This window comes from Prionailurus bengalensis, chromosome C1, assembly GCF_016509475.1.
Source record: "Prionailurus bengalensis isolate Pbe53 chromosome C1, Fcat_Pben_1.1_paternal_pri, whole genome shotgun sequence".
Classification (NCBI taxonomy): Eukaryota; Metazoa; Chordata; class Mammalia; order Carnivora; family Felidae; genus Prionailurus; species Prionailurus bengalensis.
In genome coordinates, this window is record NC_057345.1 from 219,347,664 (window position 1) to 219,372,203 (window position 24,540).

Below are 24,540 nucleotides of genomic sequence, written 5' to 3' on the forward strand. Positions count from 1 at the left end.
CGCTCACCCCCTAAACTGGTTGCTTCTCCAGCCTCCATGTATCAAACGAGCTCCAGCCCCATGGCCTGCTGAAAGTTCTGGAAAGCAGCCAGGCTCCTCGGTGCCCCAGAGCCACGGCACCTGGAACACCGTCCCTTTGTTCTTCACCTGCTGCCCCCTTTCTATCTTGCGGCTTCTCCAACTGGCCTTCCCCGGCCACCCTGTCCAAAGCTCTCTCCCCCTGTTCTTCTGTGTACAGCCCCACACAACTTCTGACCCTCGGAATATTTGCGTCTGGACACTGGCCCCCATTTCCACCAGCTCCCCATTATCCCGCAACAGGCCGGCGGCCACGTCTCTCTCGTCCACCAGCAAGCACTGTGTATCCAGCTCAGACCAGATCGCCAGGAACATTTGTTAACTATTACAAATCGGTCACAAGGATTAAAGATGCTGTCTGCACGTGAGGAGGTACTATTCGAGTTAGCTAGGGAAAACTGAAATGTGAGCAACGTGTTGCCACAAATAAAAAGGAGAAAGAATTTGAAACTTCTCCTGGAACAGAAATCTCTTCATCCAAGGGAACTCCTCTCTCATACATTCAAGAAATCAGAGCCCAGGGTGGTTGCGCAGCCTGCCCAGGATCACACAGCTGGTTAACGTAAGAGCGGGGACCGAAGGCCAGGTCTCCCGGCTACAGCCCTGCTGCTCCCTCATCGTTTTCAAAAGCTATGGAAACCACCCGTGTGTGTCCACACGCACACGAGCCTGGAGCAACCTTGGTAAGTTGTAGTCCGATGAGAGGGAGGTCTAGAAATATCAAGCGAATTTTCAGGATGTAATTCTGCATCAATTCTGATTTTCCCTACCCGGTGATAATGCAGAAGGCCATTGGTAACCTCTGGCAGACGGGGGAGATCACCAACTAATGTAAGTTGGCACAACCGGATCCGCCTTGAGGCTCAGCTGCCTCAGCGCCAGGCAAAACCGTATTCTTATTTCCATTTCGAAAACCACATTCTCCTCCCACACTTGTTAAATGCGTATTCGTTACGTGATGCGATTCGTTTGATGTTTATAAACGAGTCCCGTTGGGCTATTTTGCCAAAGGCCCTCAGTTTGACTGGATGTACGTCATGACCTCGCGACTCGACGCAACTACTCCGAAACTTGAGAAGCACAGGAAAATGGTTTCTCGTAAATATCCCACCAAGTGAGCGTCGTGTGGTTTCTTACCTTCAGAAGCGCAGCTCTCAATACCCAGCACAGAAAGGGCCCCACGGGGCAGCCCTCACCTACCTGCAAGGGCGCTTGTAACACGCGGGCTTAGAGGCCGTGCCATCGTCCTGGACTAATTTTCTCAGAATTGTAATGAGCCCCTGAGATCCATTTTTCAGATGACTGGATCGCAAGTGAATAATACAATTGATGTTGAATAGTCTCCAAGTACCGGCTTTCTTGAATTCACCTCAAAAGCACACTTCCTCGACAACGCACGTGTTGACGAGAGCTTTCCACTCACTCACGGATCTTTTGTTTTGCACCCCCGAGAGCTAGCCTATCTCAGAAGGACCCCGCCGTGGGTACTTACAGGTTCTCCTGAGGCGAAGCGTTCTGGAGGTGCCTGTCTTGCTTCTACAAAAACCAACCCACAAAACACCCCACTCCCACACAGATGGCGAGGAGAGCATACGTACCTTCTGTGACAATGGTTGGCGGTTGTAAGACAATGCGCCTTTGGGCCACGCCAACAATGTACAGCAGTAATTGCTCCTGGAGGTCCCCAAAGCTACGGAATTCCGGGACAGTAAACACCAAGTTGTCACTGGTAGCTATGTGCTGAAGCTCTGCCCTGGAGGCGGCCTGGGTTCCGAGGCCAAACGAGAACACGCTAGCCTGTTTCAGTGCTATGACCCCGTCGCGGATCTCGTCACTAGAAGGCCCGGCGCTTATGAGGACCAGCACCTGGGGAACCCCTTCCTCCACTCGGCTGCCCCCTGCCCGGGTGAAGTGGTTCTCCACCACGAAATCCAGGGCCAGGCCGATATTGGCCAGCTCCCCACCAGTGAACGCAAGGGCTTTCACTGCATCCAGAACCTGCACCTTGGTGGAGTAGGTGTCCAAGGAGAACATGGTTCTGGGCTCATCGCTATACTGGACCACCCCCACTCGGATCTGCTGAGTTCCAACCGAGAGTCTCTCAAGGAGATTTACAAGGAAGTCGCGAATGACTGCAAAATGGACACTTCCGGTGTTGTTTGATCCATCAATAAGGAAAATAATGTCAGCAGAGTCTTGTGCTTTAAAAGAAAGAAATGCAAAAAATGTGAAAGCGTTAGAACAAGTGACCACATGCATTGTTCAGTGTTCTGACATGTTTCTTTGGAAACCAATAAGAAACACGAAATACAGACAAACAAAACACACGTTGATTAAGGAATGTGAAATTCTCTTTTAGTTCTGCATTCTGAATGGATAAGAGGCAACTCCTCGCGAACAGTGGCGTAAAACAGGAACACTTATATCAAATGTTCATTTGTACCATCTTTGTAGTTACAATTCAAAACATCATAGTCACTTTTCCGGGGGAAGAATCGTGAGTATGTGTTCTAGAAATTTCTACTAAATTTGGAGGGAAATGTTGTTACGTGGAATTGTGCGTTACCATACCTCCAGGAGGTCCAAACATGATTTCTAATTTTTGGATGTTTCTCTCATAATCCTCAAGGGCTTATAGGAATTTTCTTTGCCACAGCTACGAAACAGAAGCTCATAGTCAGGGTTTGGTGACTTATCATCCCAGCATGTTGAACACCTGATTCCTGGAATGACTACTGGTTCTTCTCTTTAAAAACCAAGATGGCGGCCTGCACGCAACTTTGTGAATTTGAAAGGAAGAACTCAAGCTACACTTCAAGTTTTAATCTTAAAAATATCTGATAGATGTCTGGTTTGATCTTCTCTTCTCATACGATATTGAGTTGCATGGAACTCACATGCGGGTCTGGGATTAGGCTAGATGTTTTGTTCACGTACTTTTCTTATTGCCTCTGTATTCAATCACATAATGCAGAACAATGTTAAGCAGAGTGATATGAAACCAGTCATGACATAATTATCCAACCTTATTTTTATGACGTCCTAAACTGACTGCCTAGCGAGACCATGAGCCTCTAATAAACCCTGGATCAGAATTAGTTCTGGGGTTATACAGATGGACAAAAAAACGGGGACCTTGGCCTCTTTCCTCCTTACAATGGCAAACTAGAAACTTCCACTCCACTATGGAAAATGGGGACTTCACAGAAGCATTGGGTAAGGAGTAGCAATTAATAATCTATAAACCTGAGTGGAATATTTCAAAGGCTCCACTAGAAAATTTAAATTGGACTGATTTAAAACTAGAGGAAAAGAAAAATTATTCTGGCGAATGTTTTTTAATAACTTAAGTGTGTGTTAGGAACAGGAAAAGACCGTATGTGAGCATATGTGATATTTATATTCTGAGATTTTAGGAAGCTATATTTGGGATATAATCACAACATCGTATGCAAGACCATGAGTTCTGATCTTTCTCATGACAGTGAACATTTTATGTTTAAAACTAATTTTTCCTTGTGCCGGAAAAAGTTGCTCCCATTTTCACTGTGGAAACAGGATACAAATCTTATCTCATAAAATTAAAGAATTCTGCTACAGTGAAACTATGTTCTTACTCAAGTCCCCTCATACGAAAGCTGAGCCAGAGGTTGCCTGAACCAGAAGAACTCTTCCTCCCTTCACACACAATCCCTGACAACGTTCTTGCAGGTGAATCCCTTGCACAGGGAAAGATAATAACTTGGAAACATGAGGGTTAATGAGAAGGATAATTTCTTGCTACAGTAATTAAGATCTTGTGTTTTTAGTAAGTGTCACACAAAAGTATGAAATAAGAGTGGGCCTTTGCTAGGAATCCCAACGCATTTGCTTTTTCTTTAGCCAAAACATAAGATTCCTGAAGGATCTTTGGGAGGGCGCAGTGCCATAGAAATGGCCCGCATCATCATATGAGCCGTAGGCTCTGTCCATCACACCACTGTATCCCTCAACCTCTCCCAGGCGTGAACCGATGACCCTGAGAGACCGTAAAAGACGTGCATACCAATAAAAGGATTAGCTAGGAGCCTAGGGTCCTCAGGAAGAGAGAAACGATAACCCAATGCACAGGATGACACATTCCTTATTCGTTTATTAATTTTTAATTAATTTATTACATTATCTTTTTTGGTTGCAATTTATAATAGTGTACAAATTAAGAGAAACCCTGTGGGAAAACCCTTGACCCTTTCTCCTCCTAAAGGCTGAACTGCAGCAGGTCATAGAAAAATGTTGGATAATTTGTCATCACTGAAAAAACAACATTGTCCTCTTACGCACACAATGATGGGACACACATTGGCATGCTGTGTTATCCAGGTGAGCTGAAGCCTCAAACAGACACAAGAGCTGTGGGTTCTTGTGTACAGCAAGGCGTACCGATGACCAGTTTTAAGTCTAAGGATAATCAGCTCTAACTAAAATTTACAACGTGAAGTTCCCTGTTTTCCGCTTTCGTGGCTCACGTATCACACACACCCTTCTGTGGCATTTTCCATAGAAAACTTTCACCGTGTCCATGGAAAAGTCAGGCTCCTTCAACACTGTTGGAAACATTCTTTTCTGGAGCACACTGATGTGGGCACAATGCCTTCCTCAGCTCGTGGGATGCTTCCTTTTTTTTTTTTTTTTTTTTTTTTAAGAAAAATTAAAGAGATCATCTGTGTGTTTCCTCTGCAAACACAAAACTGTAGATTGATTTCGAGAGTGCTTTAAATGTTCATCTTTTGCAAAGAAGAGAAGGCTCACACTGAAATCCTCACCGAATACAGACCACTTTGGGCTTTCACTTCAGAACACATTTTAGTGATATGCACTTTAGTGATATGCATTTTAGTGATATGCATTTATAAAAGGATGACAAGGAGATTTTAAAGAACACCACCTTCAGAGACTGATTATGTGAGTAGAGTTCATTTAGAACAGGGGGGACCATTAACGTTTTATACACACCATAGATTTCGGTCAAGAACACTCTATGGGGAAGAGTTACCCAGCGGACAGGTAATGGGAAGAAATGGCCCTAACTCACTAGCAATCTCTAGAATGCCCTCTGGAAGCAGAGGATTATTATTATTTTACGTTTATGCTGTGGAACATGCAATGGTACGTGATACCAGAGGAATTGCAGAGTGAAGTTAATCAGAAAAGACAACATAAACGGATTAATTTTCCACCGCGGAGCTGCTAGTGGCTTGGACACTAGAAGACAGAGATGCTTTCTTGGCATAAAAACAAAGGTTTTTTTTTCATCTGTGTGGAAACGTACCATGTTGAAAGGCTCAGTTAGCATTCACGTAAGAATACGATTGTTCATTTAAACATAAAAGCAAACTCGTCCGCTCTTTTCCCTCACTTGGCCAAAACAGCAATAAAGAAAAGGTGTCCTGTGTCTCCACTGACCCCTTCACCCTTCTGACATGGATCACTTATCATCCCTATATTCAGAAATGTGATGATCGGTGAAAAGTCAGTATAGGCAGCCTCACAGCATCCCCTTGTTCCCCGGAGATTTTGGTTTGGGATGCTCTGGGGGGGGGGGGTCCCACCTTCTTCTCCTATAATCTGGCAGGATCAACACATGTATCATGAAACACGGGTGAGGCATGTCACTTGTAGCACAGAACGCTTTTTGGGGTTAAACGGGAAGAATCCAAACTGTCACCCGCTCCTCTGTCAGAGGCAGAGCCGTTGGCAGGACATTAGCATCCCCACCGCTGTCAGAGTTGAAATCATGGGCAACCACTGGGCGGACCATTTTATGAACAGCCTCCCGAAACACCTTGTGGGTGGTTAGTTCTGAAACCCTTCTCCCATCTAAGCTCTGCCTGCCCAGGACGACTGGTTCCTTCTCCTGACCTCTAGTCATATTGTTCCTTAACCCCTGCTTTCTGAATCTGTTACAAAAACCTGACGTCCATACCGTTTACCTACAATTCCCCCGTTATCCTGATTGCAGTCCAGAAAGCCCTCCCTTTCTCCAGACTCCACGTGTCCCTTCTGTCTTTCCACAAGCCCCTCCTGTGTGGCCCTTTAGATTGACCTATTTAGGGGCACCTGGGGGGGCTCAGTCGGTTAAGCGTCCCACTTCGGCACAGGTCATGATCGCGTGGTCCGTGGGTTCAAACCCCACGTCGGGCTCTGTGCTGACAGCTCGGAGCCTGGAGCCCACTTCGGGTTCCATGTCTCCCTCTCTCTCCGCCCCTCCCCAGCTCGTGCTCTCTGTCTCTCAAAAATGAATAGACATTAAAAAGTTAGATTGGTCAATTTATGTCTCAAAATCCCCAGTCTTGCTTCTCCCTGCCCCATCCAACATGTCACCCTGCCTCCCGCCTCCTGTTTTTGAGCCCTCTGGGGGGCAACCACTTTTGAAAGCATAGGAGAAAAGGGGGCTGTGAATCCCGCTCCTGTGATCACCTCCTGGGGCCGGTGTGGAGGCTGCCTGTCCCCTCCACCCCCTTGCATTCAGACAATCACCCGCCTCCCCAGCTAAGCGCGCTGAAGGGACCTCCAGCCTTCCTTGGGTTTCCCTTATATCCCACTCAGCCTGCAGCCACACGGCACGCCTGTGCTCCTCTCCAGAGACTTTAACGTCTATGCGGATAACCTTCCTGAGCACCGGCCTCCCAGGTCCCCAGCGGCCCCCTGTCCACCTTGCCCTACGCACGTGAGGGCCACCCCGTGAGCATCTCGCAAAACTACTGCACCCCCATGATGTGCCCTTGGCCTCCCTCCCCACGCTGTGGTGGCAGCGTCCCCCAGGTCCCATGACCAGCGGTCTCTAGGACTCCTCCCCCTCCCGGCCCCCGTGAGCTCGTCCCCCTCCTCCCCACCGGGCAGGACCCCCTCGTGGGCTGCTGCAGGAAGGAACTCACTTGCCACCATTCTGGATTTCCTTCCCAAGAAGATCCTCCTGCCCCTCCATCACTCTCTCTTTGTAAGCCCTGCCGTGCGTTCACAACACGGTGCTCTCTCTCCAGGACACGGGTTCTCTGTCCCAATAACAGATGGGAGGGATCTTTGTGAGCTGCCCGCCTGGCCACGCTTCCTTGGCTTCCTTGGCTAAGGATCACAGAAGTCCCTTCCGTGGGGTCATAATATGAGAATGGGGTTTTTTAGAGTTAAAATCTAACTGTTTCCGGGTGCCTGGGGGGCTCAGTCAATTAAGCGTCCGACTCTTGGTTTCGACTCAGGTCATGATCTCACAGTCGTGAGTTCAAGCCCCACATCGGACTCCGTGCGGACAGTGCAGGAAAACGCTACCTTAGAAGGAGGCGACACAGCGTGGTCAAACCTTTGTTTTTACACCTGTGAACAGCCATCTCTTCCCGGTCCCGCCCTCCCCCCACCCCCCCATCTTTTAGCCACAGTGTTGCTTTAATGCCAGCAGTTGCCAAGCTTATCTCCAAAGAACAGCGAGGCAGGCAGCAGCTTGGCAATGGTGCCATTACCTGTGATGTCTTTAAGGGTCTCTGTGCCTCCAGCCCCTTCTGGAGCCACGGATGACTGCACACAGGACACTAAGCTTCCTACTATGTCGTGAAGTGAGGTAAAATTCTCTAGGTTGAACACATGCATATTGAGCGGTTCGCTCGCTATTTCTCTTAACGCTCCTTCATCTGAATCCTCAACTCCAATTGCAAACACGTTAACATCAGCAGACTTAAGTTCCGCTGAAGGCAGAGCAAGGCCGTCGTCCGAGTGTCCACCGGTCAACACTACAATAACCTGAGGGACTCCGTCACTGGCCCGGCTTCCAGCAGCCTCAGTGAGGTGATTCTGCATTACGTATTCTAATCCTTTTCCAGTCTGATTGCTTCCCCCAATATAAGACATGTTGGAAATGTGGGAGAGGACTTCTTGATTAGTACGGTACGTATTTAACAGGAACTCGGTATGTGGGTTGCCGTTGAACTGGACCAGAGCAAAATGGAAATCATTTTCTCCCACAGCTAAAGATTTTATAACATCATATAGAAACTCTCGAACAAGTTGGAAATGTTCCTTTCCAATGCTCCAAGAGGAATCCACTAGAAATATTATATCGGCAGCGGCACCATTTTTGACATCTTTAAAAAAAGACATTGGTTTAGATTTTTCTCCTGTTCGGCAATTACTTCCTATCGGCGCAAAGCCTTCCTAACCTAACTCGGCTTACGCTGTGCTGTTAACTGAGTGGCCCGCACCTCGCTTGCACTACGGGCAGGCGGGAGGACTTTACCTGAGGGGCAGGGACCTGGGCACAGGGACAGCTGTTGGTCAGCAACCCTTGGCCCAACTTCCATATGCAATGAACCCCATCCATGAACCAGTAGCAGGCTCCAGAATGGGGGAGAAAACATCCCCTGGCGTGTCTTTTAACTCAAGCGTGATTCTCTGTGACAGTTTGAGCCCCGACACCCACCTGATGAGACCAGGCTACTCCATCAGAGATAACCAACCGCCATTTTAAAAATTCCTTCTTCATTTTTGGCTCTGAAACGGGGCCTCGAGAAGAAGGAACAGTGAAAATGACCGCTTTACGTTAACTAGCGTCCGATGCTTGGCGTACTTTGCCAGAAAAGTACACATGGCAAGTATGTCTTCCTTACGTGAAGACTTCAATAACTGGAGAGAAAGGAAAGGTCTCATTGTTCCCAGACTTTTTGGCATGAAGAAAGGCACCCTAACTAGTCACTATATATTTTTCAGGGCCAGAAGAGTCTTTGCAGATGTGGGATATTATTTATCTTTCTCAAAGACAGTGGGAGCAGGAAGCTCAGGGCACCAGGCTGGGGGTGCCCGAGGAGGGCCCTTCTGCAGCTGTGGGCCAGGCTGGCAGTACACAGCCAGCTCCCAGACTCTACTTACCTCAGGCTTCCCTGATGCCCCAAGCAATGCTCCCCTTTCCTTGAGGTGGCATTCGCCTCCCACCATCTAAGGACCACCGCGTCCAGTGGGAGAATCCCTACCCAAGACCCAACTCTCCAGGCAAAGGAGAGAGAGACTCAAGGCCATCCCTCCAAACTCATAGTGCGTGAAGCATTTCTAAGTTTTCTAAAACTCTGCAAGCAAATTCTTAAGAGGGTTCATTTGGATCTTTTTTTTTTTTCATCATTTGGGGAAATGTTTTTTTTCCAGACTTGATTCTAGACGAAAAATGTCTTTTTGTATCCAGAATTATACAAAGAGGGTGATCTGGGTGTTTTGTTTTCAAGGAAAATAATGCTTACTCTCAATAATTGTCTCATCCTGGTTTTAGGTGCCGTGAGATCAAACCAGGGCCAGGAGTGCGGAAAAGCCCTTCATTTTGGTGAAATGTTTGTGACACAAATGTTCTGCTCATACCCAGTGTGAAAACGAACCACTTGCGAACCAACTCCAAGATATCAACCCAAGGGTTAATAAAAGTAGGCCATCTCTTACTGGATACAGAGCATCTGGAGAAGTCTGTGCATTGAACGAACATCCTGAGACAAAGGGCTCCACCATCCCCTACGTCACATCTAAGTTCTGGCTCAAGCTCACGAGGTCTAAGATCAAAACACCAGAGAGCACCTTCCTCTGAATAAAAGTAAGAAGCGTTTCTGGATCTTACCTGCTTGCTGCTGTTGGGCACGGGTAAGAGAAAAGCCTGAGAGAAAGAGGCAAAAGGTGGCCACCAAGGGCAAATGTCGATGTTTCCTCATTTTGAACGTGTCTAAGCACCAAGTGGGAACCTAAACAAGAAAAGAGGGTGGAGGCAAAATGATCAGTTCTGGTGCTCAGATGACAAACCACTGCACCAAGGATTTAGCCCTTCTACGAAAAGGAGTGCTGACTACACAGTCAGTGAAAATCTTTGAATCCCGTGATGCTACTCCTTTGGTCGTACCTAAAACAAAACCAAACAAAATGGGTAATTAAACCTTCATTCCTCTCAGACTGAGGCAGGCCACAACAGCATGTCACCCAGAAAATGGCAGAGAAAGAGAGAGGGAGAGAGAGAGAGTCAAGGGTAAAGGTATTTGTGGCCGCAGAAAGTGGTGGGTCTGCGACACCCAGCTTAACTATAGATCGTGTCTGAAAGATTCCCCCAGGAAGTCTTCAGTTCATGGAGAGAATGGGCTTTGCCCAAATCAGAGCGTGTGCCAACACGGCCATGGCCTCTGGGACCACTGCAAATCTTGCCCTCGTTCCTGTTGCTTTTTTTTTTTAAATTTTTTCTTAACGTTTTTATTTCTTTTTGAGACAGAGACAGAGCATGTGCTGAGCTGTCAGCACAGAGCCCGACGCGGGGCTCGAACTCACGGACTGTGAGATCATGACCAGAGCTGAAGTCGACGCTTAACCAACTGAGCCACCCAGGCGCCCCGCCCTTGTTCCCGTTTAGCATTTTTTCCCAGCAAAATCCTGCTGTGTGCCAACCACCAATCTCAGAATGAAAGAAGCCCAGGGCCATTGAATTAACAAGCCTGTGAAGCCAGACCTGAGGGCGGGCCGCCTGGTGGCGTGGTCTCCCGTCCCCACGCACCAGCTGGTGGCCGCAAGCGTGACTTCCAACCAACCACGCTCATGTTCAGATGGGCAGATCTTTGCCCCGCAAACAAAACCCTCTCCTCACCCCAAACCAGAAGGCACCCTCCTCTGTCAAAATTCCAATGGCCTTTTTTGTAGAAATCCAGGGGGAAACATCCTAAAATCATTTGGAAGTTCAAAAGAGCCAGAGAGCCACAGTGATCTTGAGAAATTAAGGAAGAAAAATATAGCTGGAGGTTTCACATTTCCTGATTTCAAAACATATTACAAAGCTACGGTAATCACAACAGTATGGTAATAGAATAAATACAGGCATGTAGGCCGATAGAATAAAACAGAGATGCCAGAAGTAACCCTCACCTCACTTATATGGCCAAATGATCCTTCATAAGGGTGTTCAGGCAACACAGTAAGAAAGAATAGTCTCTTCAACAAATGGTGCTGCGGAAAGTGCATCTCCACATGCAAAAGAACAAAATTAGACGCTTCCCTTATAATACTCACAAAAATGAACTCAAAATGGGGTCAGAGATCGAAATGTAAGACCTGAAACTATAAAACTCCTAGAAGAAAATAGAAAAGTCCGCATGATGGTGGATTTGGCAATGATTTCTTGGATATGACACCAACAGCACAGGCTACAAAAGCAAGAACAGACAAATGGGATTGTAGCAAATGTATAAAACTTCTGTGCGGCAGAGGAAACTACCAACAGAGTGAAAGGGGGAATCTGCAGAATGGGAGAAAATATTCACAAACCATATATCTGATGAGGGTTCAAACCCAGAGTATATAAAGAACTCCCACAACTCAACAACAACAAAATAATCTGACTTAAAAATGGGAAGAGGGCCAGGGGCGCCTCGGGGGCTCTGCAGGTTGAGCGTCTTGACTCTTGATTTCGGCTAAGGCCACAATCCCAGGGTCGTGGGATCCAGCCCCGTGTCAGGCTCTGCACTGAGCATGGAACCTGCTTAAGAATCCGTCTCTCCCTCTGCCCCTCCCCCACTCACGTGCGCACATGTGTGTGCGCGCTCTCTCTCAAAAAAATAAATAAAAATAAATAAATAAAATAAAAATGGGAAAAGGGCTTGAACAGACATTTCTCCAAAGAAGATACACAAATGGCCGTTAAGCATATGAAAAGATACTCAACATCATTAATCACCAGAGAAATGCAAATAAATCAAAACCACGATGAGCTATCACCTCACACCCATTAGAATGATGGCTATGAAAAAAAAATAGTAAACGATAATTATCGATGAGGAGGCAGAAAAATTGGAACCTTTGTGCCCTGTTGGTGGGAATGTAAAACAATGCAGCCACTAGAGAAAACTACATGGAGGTTCCTCAAAAAATCAAAAATAGAATTCCTGTATAAACTAGCAATCTCACTTCTGGACATATAGCCAAAATAAATGAAACAGGATTGCAAAGAAATACATCAACACCCCAATTCACTGCAGCACGAGTCACAATGGCCAAGCGGTGGAAACAACATGAATGCCCATCGATGGGTGAATGGATACAGATAAAGACGATGTACGCATACAATGAAATCTCATGCATCCTTTAAAAAGAAGGGAATCCTATCATATCCCTACAACGTGGATGAACCCTGAGGACGCTAGGATAAATGAAATGAGCCAGTTCCAAAAAGACACATACCGCGAGACTCCACTTCCGGGACACAGCCAACTATTAGAAACAGGTAACGGGGGCTCCTGGGTGGCTCAGTCGGTTAAGCATCTGACTCTTGTTTCGGCCCAGGGCATGATCTCACAGTTCGTGGGATTGAGCCCCACATCCGGCTCTGTGCTAAGCATGAAGCCTGCTTGGCATTCTCTCTCTCCCTCTACCCCTCTCCCCAGCTTACACTCTGTCTCTCTCTAAACTTAAAAAAAAAAAAACTGATGTAACACTGAGACCTGGTGCGAAAATTATCTCTGCCCTAAGTCCCAGCTGAGCTATGAAATGAGCTCCACCTAAGGCCTAAGCTTTGGCACCTGCTTGACCTTTCTAGCGTGACCTTCCTCTTGCCCCTAGGCACTCCATGGGCCCAGAGATTCTCTTCACAGCTGTCCGCTGTGCAAGGCAGGAGCTCCGCCTTCCCCACATTGCTAATGAAGCCAACGTTAAGACGGTCTGATATTGTCAATGCTGTCGTACAGAACGACACAACTCACGATAGCAGAGGGAAGTCTGACTGATTAGTGATGTGGCCTTGGCAGAGGACCAATGTCCGGCTGAACTGCTCAGCGAGACGGCATCGAGGGCCACGGGGAACAAAGAGACAGCCCCTTATGCAGTCTGCCACCTAAGCACATGGGTGCAGGGGGCACAAAGAAAACCAGAGCTCCGGCCCACGGTCGTGCCTGCCAGGGGTCGGGCCCAGAGGGAGAAGCTGGAGTCCAAATCTTGTGGCCCAGCTGGGAGGAACAGCAAGACACAGAGCGTGGGCCCTAGGCCAGCCTGCCAAAAGTTGGAGGACTCGAGAAAGATAAAACCATGAACAAGAGAGGAGATTCCAAGACCCACTGTGCCTTTGCACTTCCAAGGAAAGTCAACAAAAAGTATCACCTGTGACGAGACCACCCTGTGACTCCAATTCTGAGAGCCTGAAGACATTCTCGGCAGCTAAAATAGAACCACCTGTCGATCGAGATTTCTCTTGGAAATGTATCAGCTGCCGAGGACATGTTCTAACGATGATGGGAAGGCCAGTCATCAAGAGGACATCTTTCTCTCTTACAAGAAGGTGACAGCGAGTGGTGAGAATGGCAACATTTCAAAGGCACAGCCCAACCACCTTGGCTTGAAACGGTGAACACACGTTAGACACAGATTGATACAACCGAGAAGGGCAGTCCCCAGTGCCCAGTGCTTTGGTTCCACGATGTCCCCAAGTCCTAGTTGAGTCCTGGCTGGTGCTCAGGACAGTCCCCACAGGCACTGCTTGGCTGGTTGGTCTGTTTTCTCTACTGAGGATGACCCTCTAACACAGCCCCACCATCACCGCCTCTGCGCTCTAGAGATCCCTCAAGCCCATGCTCCACCCTGGGAATCTTCCAGATCTTTCCATCCAGCCATACTTTCCCTCCCCCACACTCTGCAAGGCCTATTCCTGAGTTTTGGGGGCAGGGGGAGGAAGTAAACGCAATGTCTGTCATTTGTGTATGTGTGTTCTCAATAAATTGAGAATACACGCTTTAGAACAATGTAAAAGTACATTGTACACATGCTATTCGTGAGTCTTCTGATTACAGCAAACACTGGATTTTCCTATAAGCAGTAAGCATCCTACTAGAAAACTGTTTTGTAGGAAAATTGTCCACACTATTTAAATTTTACTGGATTCTTTCCAAAAATATAAAGTCCTTTCAAAAAAAAAAAACCTGGGGGTGCCTGGGTGGCGCAGTCGGTTAGGCGTCCGACTTCAGCCAGGTCACGATCTCACGGCCCGTGAGTTCGAGCCCTGCGTCAGGCTCTGGGCTGATGGCTCAGAGCCTGGAGCCTGTTTCTGATTCTGTGTCTCCCTCTCTCTCTGCCCCTCCCCTGCTCATGCTCTGTCTCTCTCTGTCCCAAAAATAAATAAAAAACGTTGAAAAAAAAATTAAAAAAAAAAAACCTGTAATATTACAATTGGTTGAGAACTTTTTTTTTAAATATGGGATCCACGGGTCTGTCAACCTCCCACAAATGTGTACAAAACCCTATCTGTGTACATGTAGGATCCACATTCGCGTGTGACTCTAAAAGCATCCATTCTACCTCCCCCCTAAAGTGTAAGCAGTACCCTTTCCACAAAAAATTTTGATGCAAATCTTCTGGGGAGTCCAGCTCAATGGTTTGAAAGATTTGATCCATGCACAAGACGCAACATTCTAAGGAGTACTTCTGTTCAAGAATTAGAGCGAGAGAATATCACAGGGCCTCGCTGGAAAGCGCTAGACTGTGTAATGCATGCCGAGAAAAACAGGACGTGAGACAAAGATCTGCCCACCCACTGCTGGGTGCTGGACGGGCGAGCCACAGGCCCCTGCAGGCAACCTGGACCCATGGGATGTATTGTGTGGTCCGCAGTTTGCTAATGGCGTTTTAACCATCTCTGTATCTCACAGGGCCTCACATCTGACTTCTTGGAATCCACCAGTCCTCTCATAGGGTAAACATTGAGTGGGCCCTCTACTGAGAAATTCTAAGATATAATTTTCTCATCTTTGATAAAGCTCGTAACATCTAAATGGAAATGGGATGAAATCTGTAATATCTTCCGGAGGCATTACTTACTTCGCCCATTCTCTAAGGAAAAGGAATTTTAAGTTGGTTGAAAGTGACATGTAAAAAAGTTTATTTCCAAGATATTAATCTTTAAGGGTAATAAGCCCCCTAAACAAAGTGCTACCCAATTGAGACACAAAGTACAGTGCATAGGAATTCTTTTTTCCAAAATGTGCCCAGTTATGGAAGGGAAGGGAAGGGAAGGGAAGGGAAGGGAAGGGAAGGGAAGGGAAGGGAAGGGAAGGGAAGGGAAGGGAAGGGAAGGGAAGGGAAGGGAAGGGAAGGGAGAGGAGGGCAGCGAGGGCAGAAGGGAAAAGCTCTTCCCACTCTGGAGACGATGCTTGTGCCACGATAAGGAGTTATCCAAGCTCCGCTCGTGACCGATGAGCTCACGTGGCTTGGCTGAGCTGAATTCCCAGGTGGGAAAACTTTTTCTTGCCATCACGCCTGGGAGCCAGTCTCGCGGCTCAAGTGTTCCTGGCCCAGCTGTTGAATATTTGTTAATATTTTCGTTTGCAATTAAATCTATTCTATTTATCATGCCATGAAGTCCCAATTTTTAAAACTGAAGTTTTTGAAAGACATCAAACGTCGTCTCCCCCGGTGATCACGAGCTTGCTCATTTCAATGAGGGGGAAGGAGGCAGCCACGCCCTCATTACCCACCCCTCTCTGCGCCAGCCTCTCCCCACCCCCCAGGAAATGGAGACAAGAGAGCACAAGTAAGGTTTACTGTGCGTCTGTCTCACCGTAGGATTTCATGCCCTCCTCCCAACGGCCCAGTGGCTGCTTCCCCCCTACCCTGACCCCATTTTATAGCTGGGAAACTAAAACCAGGCAAGGCAAAGCGATGTGCCCAAGGCCACATGGATACAACAAGACAGACCCAGAATCCTAACCAAAGTCCACATTTGCAAAGCCCAAGGAAAGGACCCCAGGAAACCCGGAGAGACTGAGCCAGGCCTGGCCCAGATCTCAAGGAAACTCCCCATCCCTTTGGGGTCAAAAATAGACTTCTCTGTAACAGATTCTGTGTCGACAGAATCCATTTGACTGTTGCCATTCTTTTAAATATGAAAAAAAGTCCCAACCGGCTGCTTGAGCCCCTTGGGTTGGGTGGAGTGAGGTGCTCCTTTGGGTCATAGAGTCTGTGTCCAAAGGGCAACAGATTCAATAATAGAATTTCATTAAGTTTTCACTCTCATCTTTCTATTGAGCATTAGTAATTCCTTTTTTCACTCCGCCTCATTCTGAAAAGGATTCCAGGTGCCTTTTTCCTTTGTGTCGCTGCCCATTTGAAACTTAAAAAGATAGCTCTTATTACAAAGATTGCTTTCCCCGGACCTCCAACTTGCAATCGTATTCGGTCATACTCCAAAGACTCTCCCGAGCTATTTAGCAACCCCGTGAAATTAGTTTTCATTAAGTCTACTCAAAAGCTGTTTCATTTTCCATGTCTGGAAAGCTTTTTTAAGAAAGAGACACACACATGCACACAAGGAAATCATTTTGAAACAAAGGCTTAAATACTTCCAGAGTTCCAGAGGCTCCATTTTGAGGGCATTTATTCCGTCCTCTCCGACTACCGCTTTCTAAAATCAGGCTGGTGCTCCTACCGAGTCCTAAGACTTCTGTTAACTCCTGGTGTCCCGTTTCACAAGGGAGCTACAGCAGTGTAGGACGCGGGGGCGGGAGGGCGTCCTATCTGCTGTGACTCACACTTCAGGAAACCCCAGGGACCTTGAGCTGGCTGCCACCCTGGTTCTCTCTCTTTCCCTTACTCCCCTTCCCTTCTTGCCTGAATCCTGGGAAAGGAGTCCCCATCCTTGTCCCCAGGGAGAAAACGGAAAGGATTCATTATGTTCCCAGAGGAGGAAGAGGATAGAATTTACTATACGCCTGCCATTTGAAAGAGCTTTGGGGGATCCTCAAGCGATTTGGAGAACACTAAGAAGGCCCCTCTAACTCAGGAGGTGGGTTTTTTTTCACTGTTTATTTTACAACCTCTTAAACCTCTTCTTTCCATTCTATGAAAAAGCACCAGAGAAGAGAATTATCAGCCACGCATCCACGTCTGCAAACAATTATCTGGTTGACCCAGGCTCTGAACATGTTTCCTGTGATAGCAAAATTTTAACTCTTCTGATTATGTGTTTTGGCCTGGCCTCACTGCCACCCACAGTGTCCTTGCCAGACGCTGAAGAGCCAACTCAAGATCTTTGATGTTTGGCCCCTCCTGGCAAAATCAAGTAAAACGATACCCGTTCCGCAGCTCCTGTGTTTGAACGGAGCAAGACAGGGGCGCCTGGGTGGCTCAGTCGGCTGGGCGACCAGCTTCGGCTCCAGGTCACGATCTCATGGTTCGCGGGTTCGAGGCCCGCGTCGGGCTCTGTGCTGACAGCTCGGAGCCTGGAGCCTGCTTCAGACTCTGTGTCTCCCTCTCTCTCTGCCCCTCCCCCACTCGTTCTCTGTCTCTCAAAAATAAATTTGAAAAAATATTTAAAGAATTCTAAACAGAGCAAGAAAGGAAGCGGGAGGGGGTTTGGACATCCCCTTGCAAGCAGCCTCCTCCCTCATGGAGGTCACGTGCAAGCATGTGCTGAGCGCCGTCAGGGTTCGCGTCCTTCCCCCCCTAAGGGCAGCTTGAAGATCCTTCAGATTAGGTGTCAGATACTTGGAAATGTATTTGAAGACATATTCCTAGGGTCCAAGGCAATAACCGTGAAGCAGAAGGTTCTACATCTGCTGTAGATGAGAGAGCTAGGCACCACCATGCAAACATAGAAGGCAGCCAGACGAGACTTCTCCATTTATACTGCTAATTATAAACGTTGAGCAGAGACTAGGTTGGATTTAACATTAAGGAAGAGAATGCCTTAGAAATTGCTTCAGAAGAAATTGTGCAAACACCCATCTCATTCCAGCCCCGTGAAGCGTGGTGCCGGGTTCCATCCGCCTCTTCCCTTCTTGGCCACGGACTTTTGGGGCTACTGGCCTCTCCAAACCCACGGCGTTCCATTGCTGGGTTATTCGAAGTGGCTAAAGCGCTCTCAGATTGAAAGGAAAAGCTCAACATTGTTTTCTACTCCGACTCACGATCAAGTCTAGAAGAGAAAGTCACTTAAAATAGACTTTTTAAAACCTTAAGCTGAGACGTCTGATATGACATCCTCAACACCAGATTTAGTGTAAGAGCCTGGAAAACTCCTACTTCCTTTCCTCTCTATCAGTAATGATCAGCTGATCTCTCCAGGCTCACTTATCTTAGGCATAAACTAAGGCTAACTGCTGATGCTCTGACAGACGAGGTTCGGAGACTATTTCCTCTCCTCTGTTTCCCTGGGCGGGACCAGTGATGGGGATCCTGCTGCCCCCACGAGAAACACAGAGTCCCCCAGGGACACATTGGGCAATCCGTGGGCCTCAGCTGAGCTGGCGCTTGCTCTGGCGGCTGGCCCCCGGCTGCTGAATCAACTGATGAAGATTCCAGAAGAGAAAAACCAGTTTCCTGGAATGGCTTCCCTTGAGACCTGACTCATCTCCAGCTGTTGTTCGATTTTTAATTTTCAAATTAAACTCACCCGGGGGGCTCTTCCGTCCAGCGGCCAACTCTCGATGCTCTGGGTCCATGAAAACTAAATGTACAGCACACACTGGGGAAATGTTACCGAACCATTTCCTACTGTGCTTTCCCCTGGCCGCTGTTAACCCACAAATGTTTCCCGGTTATTTCCTGAGTCTTCAAATTCAGGAGGACGGCAGGGATTATGCTATGCTAGACGCAGCCAGACCCCTCCAAAAGATTAATAATTTGCCTTTGGGAAAGGGTTTGGCAGGACTTTACATGTTTGTCTTACTTTTCTCCTCTCCTTTTTCTTTCCAGATTTTTTTTAAAGTAACAATTACCCCTCTGCCAACTAAACTTGTGATAATATGCTACTCCACGGAAGACGGGTCAATGGGAAGAAGTGCCTTTCTTCACATGATGTTCTAGAATATTCTCTAACAACTTTTACTCCCTGGATATTCCTGGTCCCGGACACCTGCTGACGGGCGTGCATCACCGTGGGCAGGGGCGCCCAGAAATTCTGATTTCACTCTATTAGCACTGTGACCTCAGACCAGTAATTCACCTCTCTGTGCCCCATTCCCTCATCTGAAATATCAAGGGTGGGGCGCCTGGGTGGCGCAGTCGGTTAAGCGTCTGACTTCAGCCAGGTCACGATCTCGCGGTCCGAGAGTTCGAGCCCCACGTCGGGCTCTGGGCTGATGGCTCGGAGCCTGGAGCCTGTTTCCGATTCTGTGTCTCCCTCTCTCTGCCCCTCCCCCATTCATGCTCTGTCTCTCTCTGTCCCAAAAATAAATAAACGTTGAAAAAAAAATTAAAAAAAAAAAAGAAATATCAAGGGTGTGGAGAAAGTATCCACCAAGGTGGTAATTTTTTGATGTTTATTTATTTTTTAATTTTTTTATGTTTTTATTTTATTTTCGAGAGAGACAGAGTGCGAGCGGGGGAGGGACAGAGAGAGAAGGAGACACAGAATCTGAAGCAGGCTCCAGGCTCCAGGCTCTGAGCTGTCAGCACAGAGCCCGACGCGGGGCTCGAACTCACGGACTGTGCGATCATGACCTGAGCCGAAGTCGGGTGCTTAACCTACTGAGCCACCCAGAGGCCCAATTTTATGATATTTAAAATAGCCCAATGGCAATCACATATTTGCCAACCAGAGGGCAGGGTCTATGTCTCAGTCACCCTTGTGCCCTCCCTCAACCCCAAAGCTCCATGCCATGAGCACAGCAAGGCTTATCCAGCTTGAATGAATAGGAGAACCCATAGACAGAGTACAAGGTTAGGGTCCTCCTCTCGGAGCTGGGATCCCGTCCTTCGGGATCCTAACAATGGATAGCTCGGCAAACGAGAAGTCTGAGAGTCAATAATATACGTTTTTTTTTTATTAACCAAGATTTAAAATGGGACGTTCATAATTATCGTAGTCTGTGTGCATTTTTTAAAATATGTTCAAACAAGTCACCCTTTGGGGGGAAGCAGCAAAGGGCAGATAATGAGAAGTCTGAGAGTTACTGGATCAGTTTACTACCTTAACATTATTACTGCCTGTTTTACGTTAAAAAATTCTATGTGGACACATTAAGGCATGAACATGCAAATTCACTTGGGTTCTGAAACAACTTACTGTCAATTTAAACTTTTCTTAGGAGATGTGGGTAAAATGCTTCCTTTGTAAGTTCTTATATGGTTAGTGCCCTTGTAATGAAATTATTTTAGAGTACAGAATGCCTCGTTTCAACGCATAATCTCACTTCAATACCTGAGCACAGAAAAAAAAATAAAATAAAATTCTAAATTTATATCTACTTCAGGTATTACGGGCACATTTAAAAATATACGTGTTTAAACAGTGTAAAGTTACCCATGAACCCTGTTGAGATGTCTATCAACCCTTGCAAACCCAGAAACCCCACCCTGAAGAACTCCCACCCCTTGCGAGATTTTTCTGGGGCTCGGAAAGATACACCGCCCTCTAGAGGAAAGAAAACCACACTGCATTTTCAGGAAAGGCTACACCCAGGTGAATGTGCTAAGCCAGAATTTCGTCTTCCTCCCAGAACAGACCCAGGAGACCAGAAGGTGTTAAAAACTGTGCTTCCAAAGATTAACATCATGAAGAGACCCCCCCCCTTTGTCAATCAGGACACAGTGTGTGCTGAGTGTGAGGTGTCAGGGGCCACTGCCCATGCTGCAGAGAGAGCGAAGAGCATCTTTTCTTTAAAGCATAGAACCTTCCAGAATTTTCACACTGGAAAGACAGAAGCCATGTCTGGAAGTGTGGGGAATGAAGAGAACCGTCCTTGTCTTGCTCAAAGCTGTCTGAATGTACAGGAACTTTTTGATGCTACCCTGCTTTAAAATTTGAATTAAGTAAGGCTTTCGTTTCCTCGGCTAGAGCTACTAATAGGATTTTTTTTTTTTTTTAATGTCAGGTCACGCCTCCGACAGTGGATGTTTACGCAGCCATGGCACATAAACCCTAAGGGACTGCCTCACCGTGTCCCACTCAGATGGGGCAACAGCCTGGGATTCTTCTCCAAAAGATAACAGATCCCCAGGTTGTTCCAAAGAGAACAGTGACAAAACCAATGGTCAGACACAAATGTGGGCTGCGGCCATCAGCACGCCTTGCGAGACGGTCTCACAGGGCAGAATTTGTGGCTTGTCGGTGACTTTTAAACCCTAAATGTGGAATTTCACCTAACAGTGGCGGGTGGTACAGGCTGCTGGGAGGGACCATACTTCATCCGGTTGTCCAAACACGCTGAGCAAGCTCCCAGGGCGGGAACCCTCTCCGACTCTCAAAAGGGACAGAAGACTGGTTTCAAGCTGGCATACAGCGGTGGCCTCTGTGGCCTCCTAACCCCAAACTACGGTCGGAGGGGGAGCCTCGTAGGAATCAATCACTGATCATCGATTAGAGGTGTTTCCTCCTGCTTTATCACCAGTGACGTGTTAGGTTCTAAGCAACAAAAAAGGACAAAAGGGGCTCCTGAGGACAGAGTCAAATGTATGAATGCTAAACACTTTGTTATAAAGGGAGGTGCAGAAAGAAAAGATTTGGTATCAAACAGGTCCTTACGACCCCTCGTTTGGACATTTGCCATACAGGCCATCAGCGGACAGCCACGGCATGGTGGAGAGGGGCACACTTCCTCCCAGGAAATGGAAGAGCCTGGGCCACAGGCTAACCATCTAGAGGTTTCCCCGGCCCTGGAGGGTGGGGCGGCCACACCCTCCAATTCCCCCCTACGAAAAAAGCAGGACGACCACACCTCCCCACCTTGCTGTGTGCCATCCCCTCCCAGGTCTTGTTCTCCACCCAGTGTCTTCTTAATGGCCATCTCCCTGCTGGAGTAGGGAAAGAGAAAGCTCAGCCTCACGGCAATACGATCCCTTGCCTCCACATAGACGGTCAAGATCACACGGCCATTCCTATACGTAGAGTTCCTACAAAAGCCCCTCACCTCCCCATCCCTGTGCCTTCACCCTCAGCAACGAGCCCACGTTAAGAACCAAGTAAAATACAGTTCCCACCCCTCTGGGCCCCAGCCCCAGAGGTGACCTGAATGAAGGAGGCCTCCTCAGGCTCTCAGGTCGTACGGCCAAGGCCAACGTCCCTGCCAGCTCCTAGCACCTCCTTCTCCCTCCGCTGGGCTGGGAGAGCCTTAGGGGGCCTAAACCCATTGTCCCATTACTTAGAACAGAACAGGACAGAAGGACACTATCCTCGGGGGACAACAAATCAAAGAGCCCGTTCCAGTTCAGATGTTAAGTGAGTTCGGGATCCTCCATTGCTCAGACATCTGCTTTCCTGAAATGGTGATGCTTTTACCCACCATCTCAACCACGTACTGGTTCTGTGGCCTCTGCAAGCAATAATTTGGCACCTCAGGGCCCCCGCCCCTGATTCTGCATCTTTAAAACCAGCGGGCCACACCTCAGTGGCTTCCAACCAAGAATCTCTGCCATTACCTTTCGCCCAGCAAAGAACTCAGAAGTTCTGGTACACTGTCCAACAGCCAACTGCTTTCCAATAGAACGCTGGTTAGGAACAAAGAATGTTTGGTTTTTGAAGCCATTTCTGTTCAGGCTTCGCAACTGTTAGGAATGGATGCCCTGGGAGGTTGGGGGATCCCAGGCAGGGGAAAAATCTGCCCACATGAGCTCCAAGCACCTTTGCGGCTCTCGGATCCTACAGCTGTCGTGTGGGGATAGCTGTGTGCAGGGCAAGGAGGGGCGGGCACGGGTCAGCACCCCTGTGCTCCGTCTGGGTGCAGGACACAGCCCTACACTCAGGCCAGTCTGGGTGTCCGGACCAGCCTCTAAGTTTGCTCCTGGGGCTAGGCTGTGAGCTGCTGATTTTTGTTCTACACTCCCCCCACCCCAGACCCAGTATTCCCCTGGGCCTGCCCAGGGACCCCACCCATGCTTCAACCCCGGCCCACTTTCTAACACACCAGGCTCTTGAGACAGGTCCCCAAAGCTGGCTGGCAGCTCTCAGGAGACACTTTCCATCGTGGGCGAGTGAGGACCCACGTCCCACCCTCCCGGCCAGGGAACAGGCCTCTGGGCGTCCCAGTCTGGCACCCGCAGCACATGTGGGCACCACGGGCCGGGCCCACGGCCCCCGGAGGCCTGCCTTATCCAGTGGGCACGCAGCCCAGACACCAAATGCTTTCTCCTCCTCTGACCTCGACCTCGGCAGCTCCTTTCTGCAACCCCCAAGGGTAAAGACTGCAATAGTGACCTCAGGTTCCTCAAAAGAGGTCGGCCCGGCGGCACCGGCTGGGGAACTCTTGACTCGCCCCGAGCCTGGGCACCAACGTCACCCCCGAAGGCCACAGATGTGTTCCACCAGCCCCCGCCCACGCCAGGCCCCGGGCGGAAAGCCGCCCCCCCCCCACACACACCCCCAGCTGGGAGAATTCAGAGAGAATCTCCCCAGAGAGCTGCTCAACAGGTAGCTCTTGAATCCTCTAGCCAAGACACGTCTGCTCACAGAGCACTGGGTGCTGTATGGAAACCGATCTGACGATAAATTTCATGCTAAAGATAAATAATTAATTAATTAAATAAAGAAGGAAAAAAACAGAGCAGGTCCCCACCGAGTGCCGTCAAAAACAGACGGCAGCGAGCCCGGCACCACCACAGTTGGGGGGGGGGGTGGCGAGGGACAGGCAGAGAAAGCCCGCGGTGCCACCCGACGGCAGCCCAGAGCTCTCGGGCAAGCGGCGGCCCTACCCAAGCTGGAGAAACCCAGGGGCCACCAAGCCAGAAAGGCAACTCAGCAGAATCTTCCAGAGACGGAGAAGGCGTCCAGAAAACGGACTCAAGCGAACAGGAGAGCCTCCTGGAGCCGATCCCCGGGTTTAAAGCATTTCCTTCTTGCCCGCAGACTCGGGAAAGCAGAGGGGCAATCGCACTCACCCTGAGCGAACCTGAAGACGTGCGTGTCCCTGGGCTCCCGCGTTCACTTATGGTCGAACCTGACGCATGTTTCTCCCGCTCACTGTGTCTGCTCTCCTTTCTGCCGGAGAGGGGCTCCGGGTGGCGGAGGAAAAAGCCCTCCGGGTCCTCGCTGGAGGCTGGAGTGCAGGAGAACTCAGCGGCCCTCAGTGGAAGACTGAGCTCCGAACTGGACCCGATCCAGGGATACAGTCAGGGCTCTCTCCAGCTCCTCCTCCTCCCCCTCCTCCTCCCCTCCCCTCCTCCCGACCCCTCCTCTCCCCCTCCCCACCGCAGGGCCTGACCCAACTGTAAATGAAAACCAGACTCTCTGAGCTCTGTTGCTTCTGGCCCCTGCTGCAGGCTGATGTTGCCCTCCCAACGCGGTCTTCACCCTACAAGCCTCTAGCCGGACTCCCGCAAACGCTGACTCTTGAAAAGAAATCCACCTCTTGTACTCGTCACCTTTAGGGCTGGGCCCCTGGTGGCAAAGAGAATGAGTTTTGGAATTTTCTTTTTCTTTCCGTGGGTATCCATGGTTTTCCTGCAGTGTTTTCCAACACCATCTGGAAGGCAAACAGGAAATGCAATCTCCCCCCTCCACCCTCACCACGCCCTCCCGTT

At 48.6% G+C, this 24,540-nt stretch overlaps 1 protein-coding gene across 8 annotated transcripts in view; it reads right to left on the reverse strand.

The window, feature by feature from the left end:
* COL6A3 (collagen type VI alpha 3 chain) overlaps positions 1 to 24,330 on the reverse strand; it is an 80,453-nt gene extending 56,123 nt beyond the window's left edge. For 4 of the 8 annotated variants that reach the window (XM_043578260.1, XM_043578258.1, XM_043578259.1 and 1 more), the window contains exons 1-2: positions 23,899 to 24,330; positions 9,695 to 9,815 (exon numbers count right to left, since the gene is read on the reverse strand). In XM_043578260.1, coding sequence (XP_043434195.1) covers positions 9,695 to 9,785 — 91 coding nt within the window. In that variant the 5' untranslated portion in view covers positions 9,786 to 9,815; positions 23,899 to 24,330. Of the gene's footprint in view, positions 1 to 1,676; positions 2,280 to 7,568; positions 8,187 to 9,694; positions 9,816 to 23,898 lie in introns of all 8 variants that reach the window. The other 4 variants (XM_043578254.1, XM_043578253.1, XM_043578256.1 and 1 more) reach the window with 2 other exon arrangements.
* Positions 24,331 to 24,540: the final 210 nt, after the last annotated feature.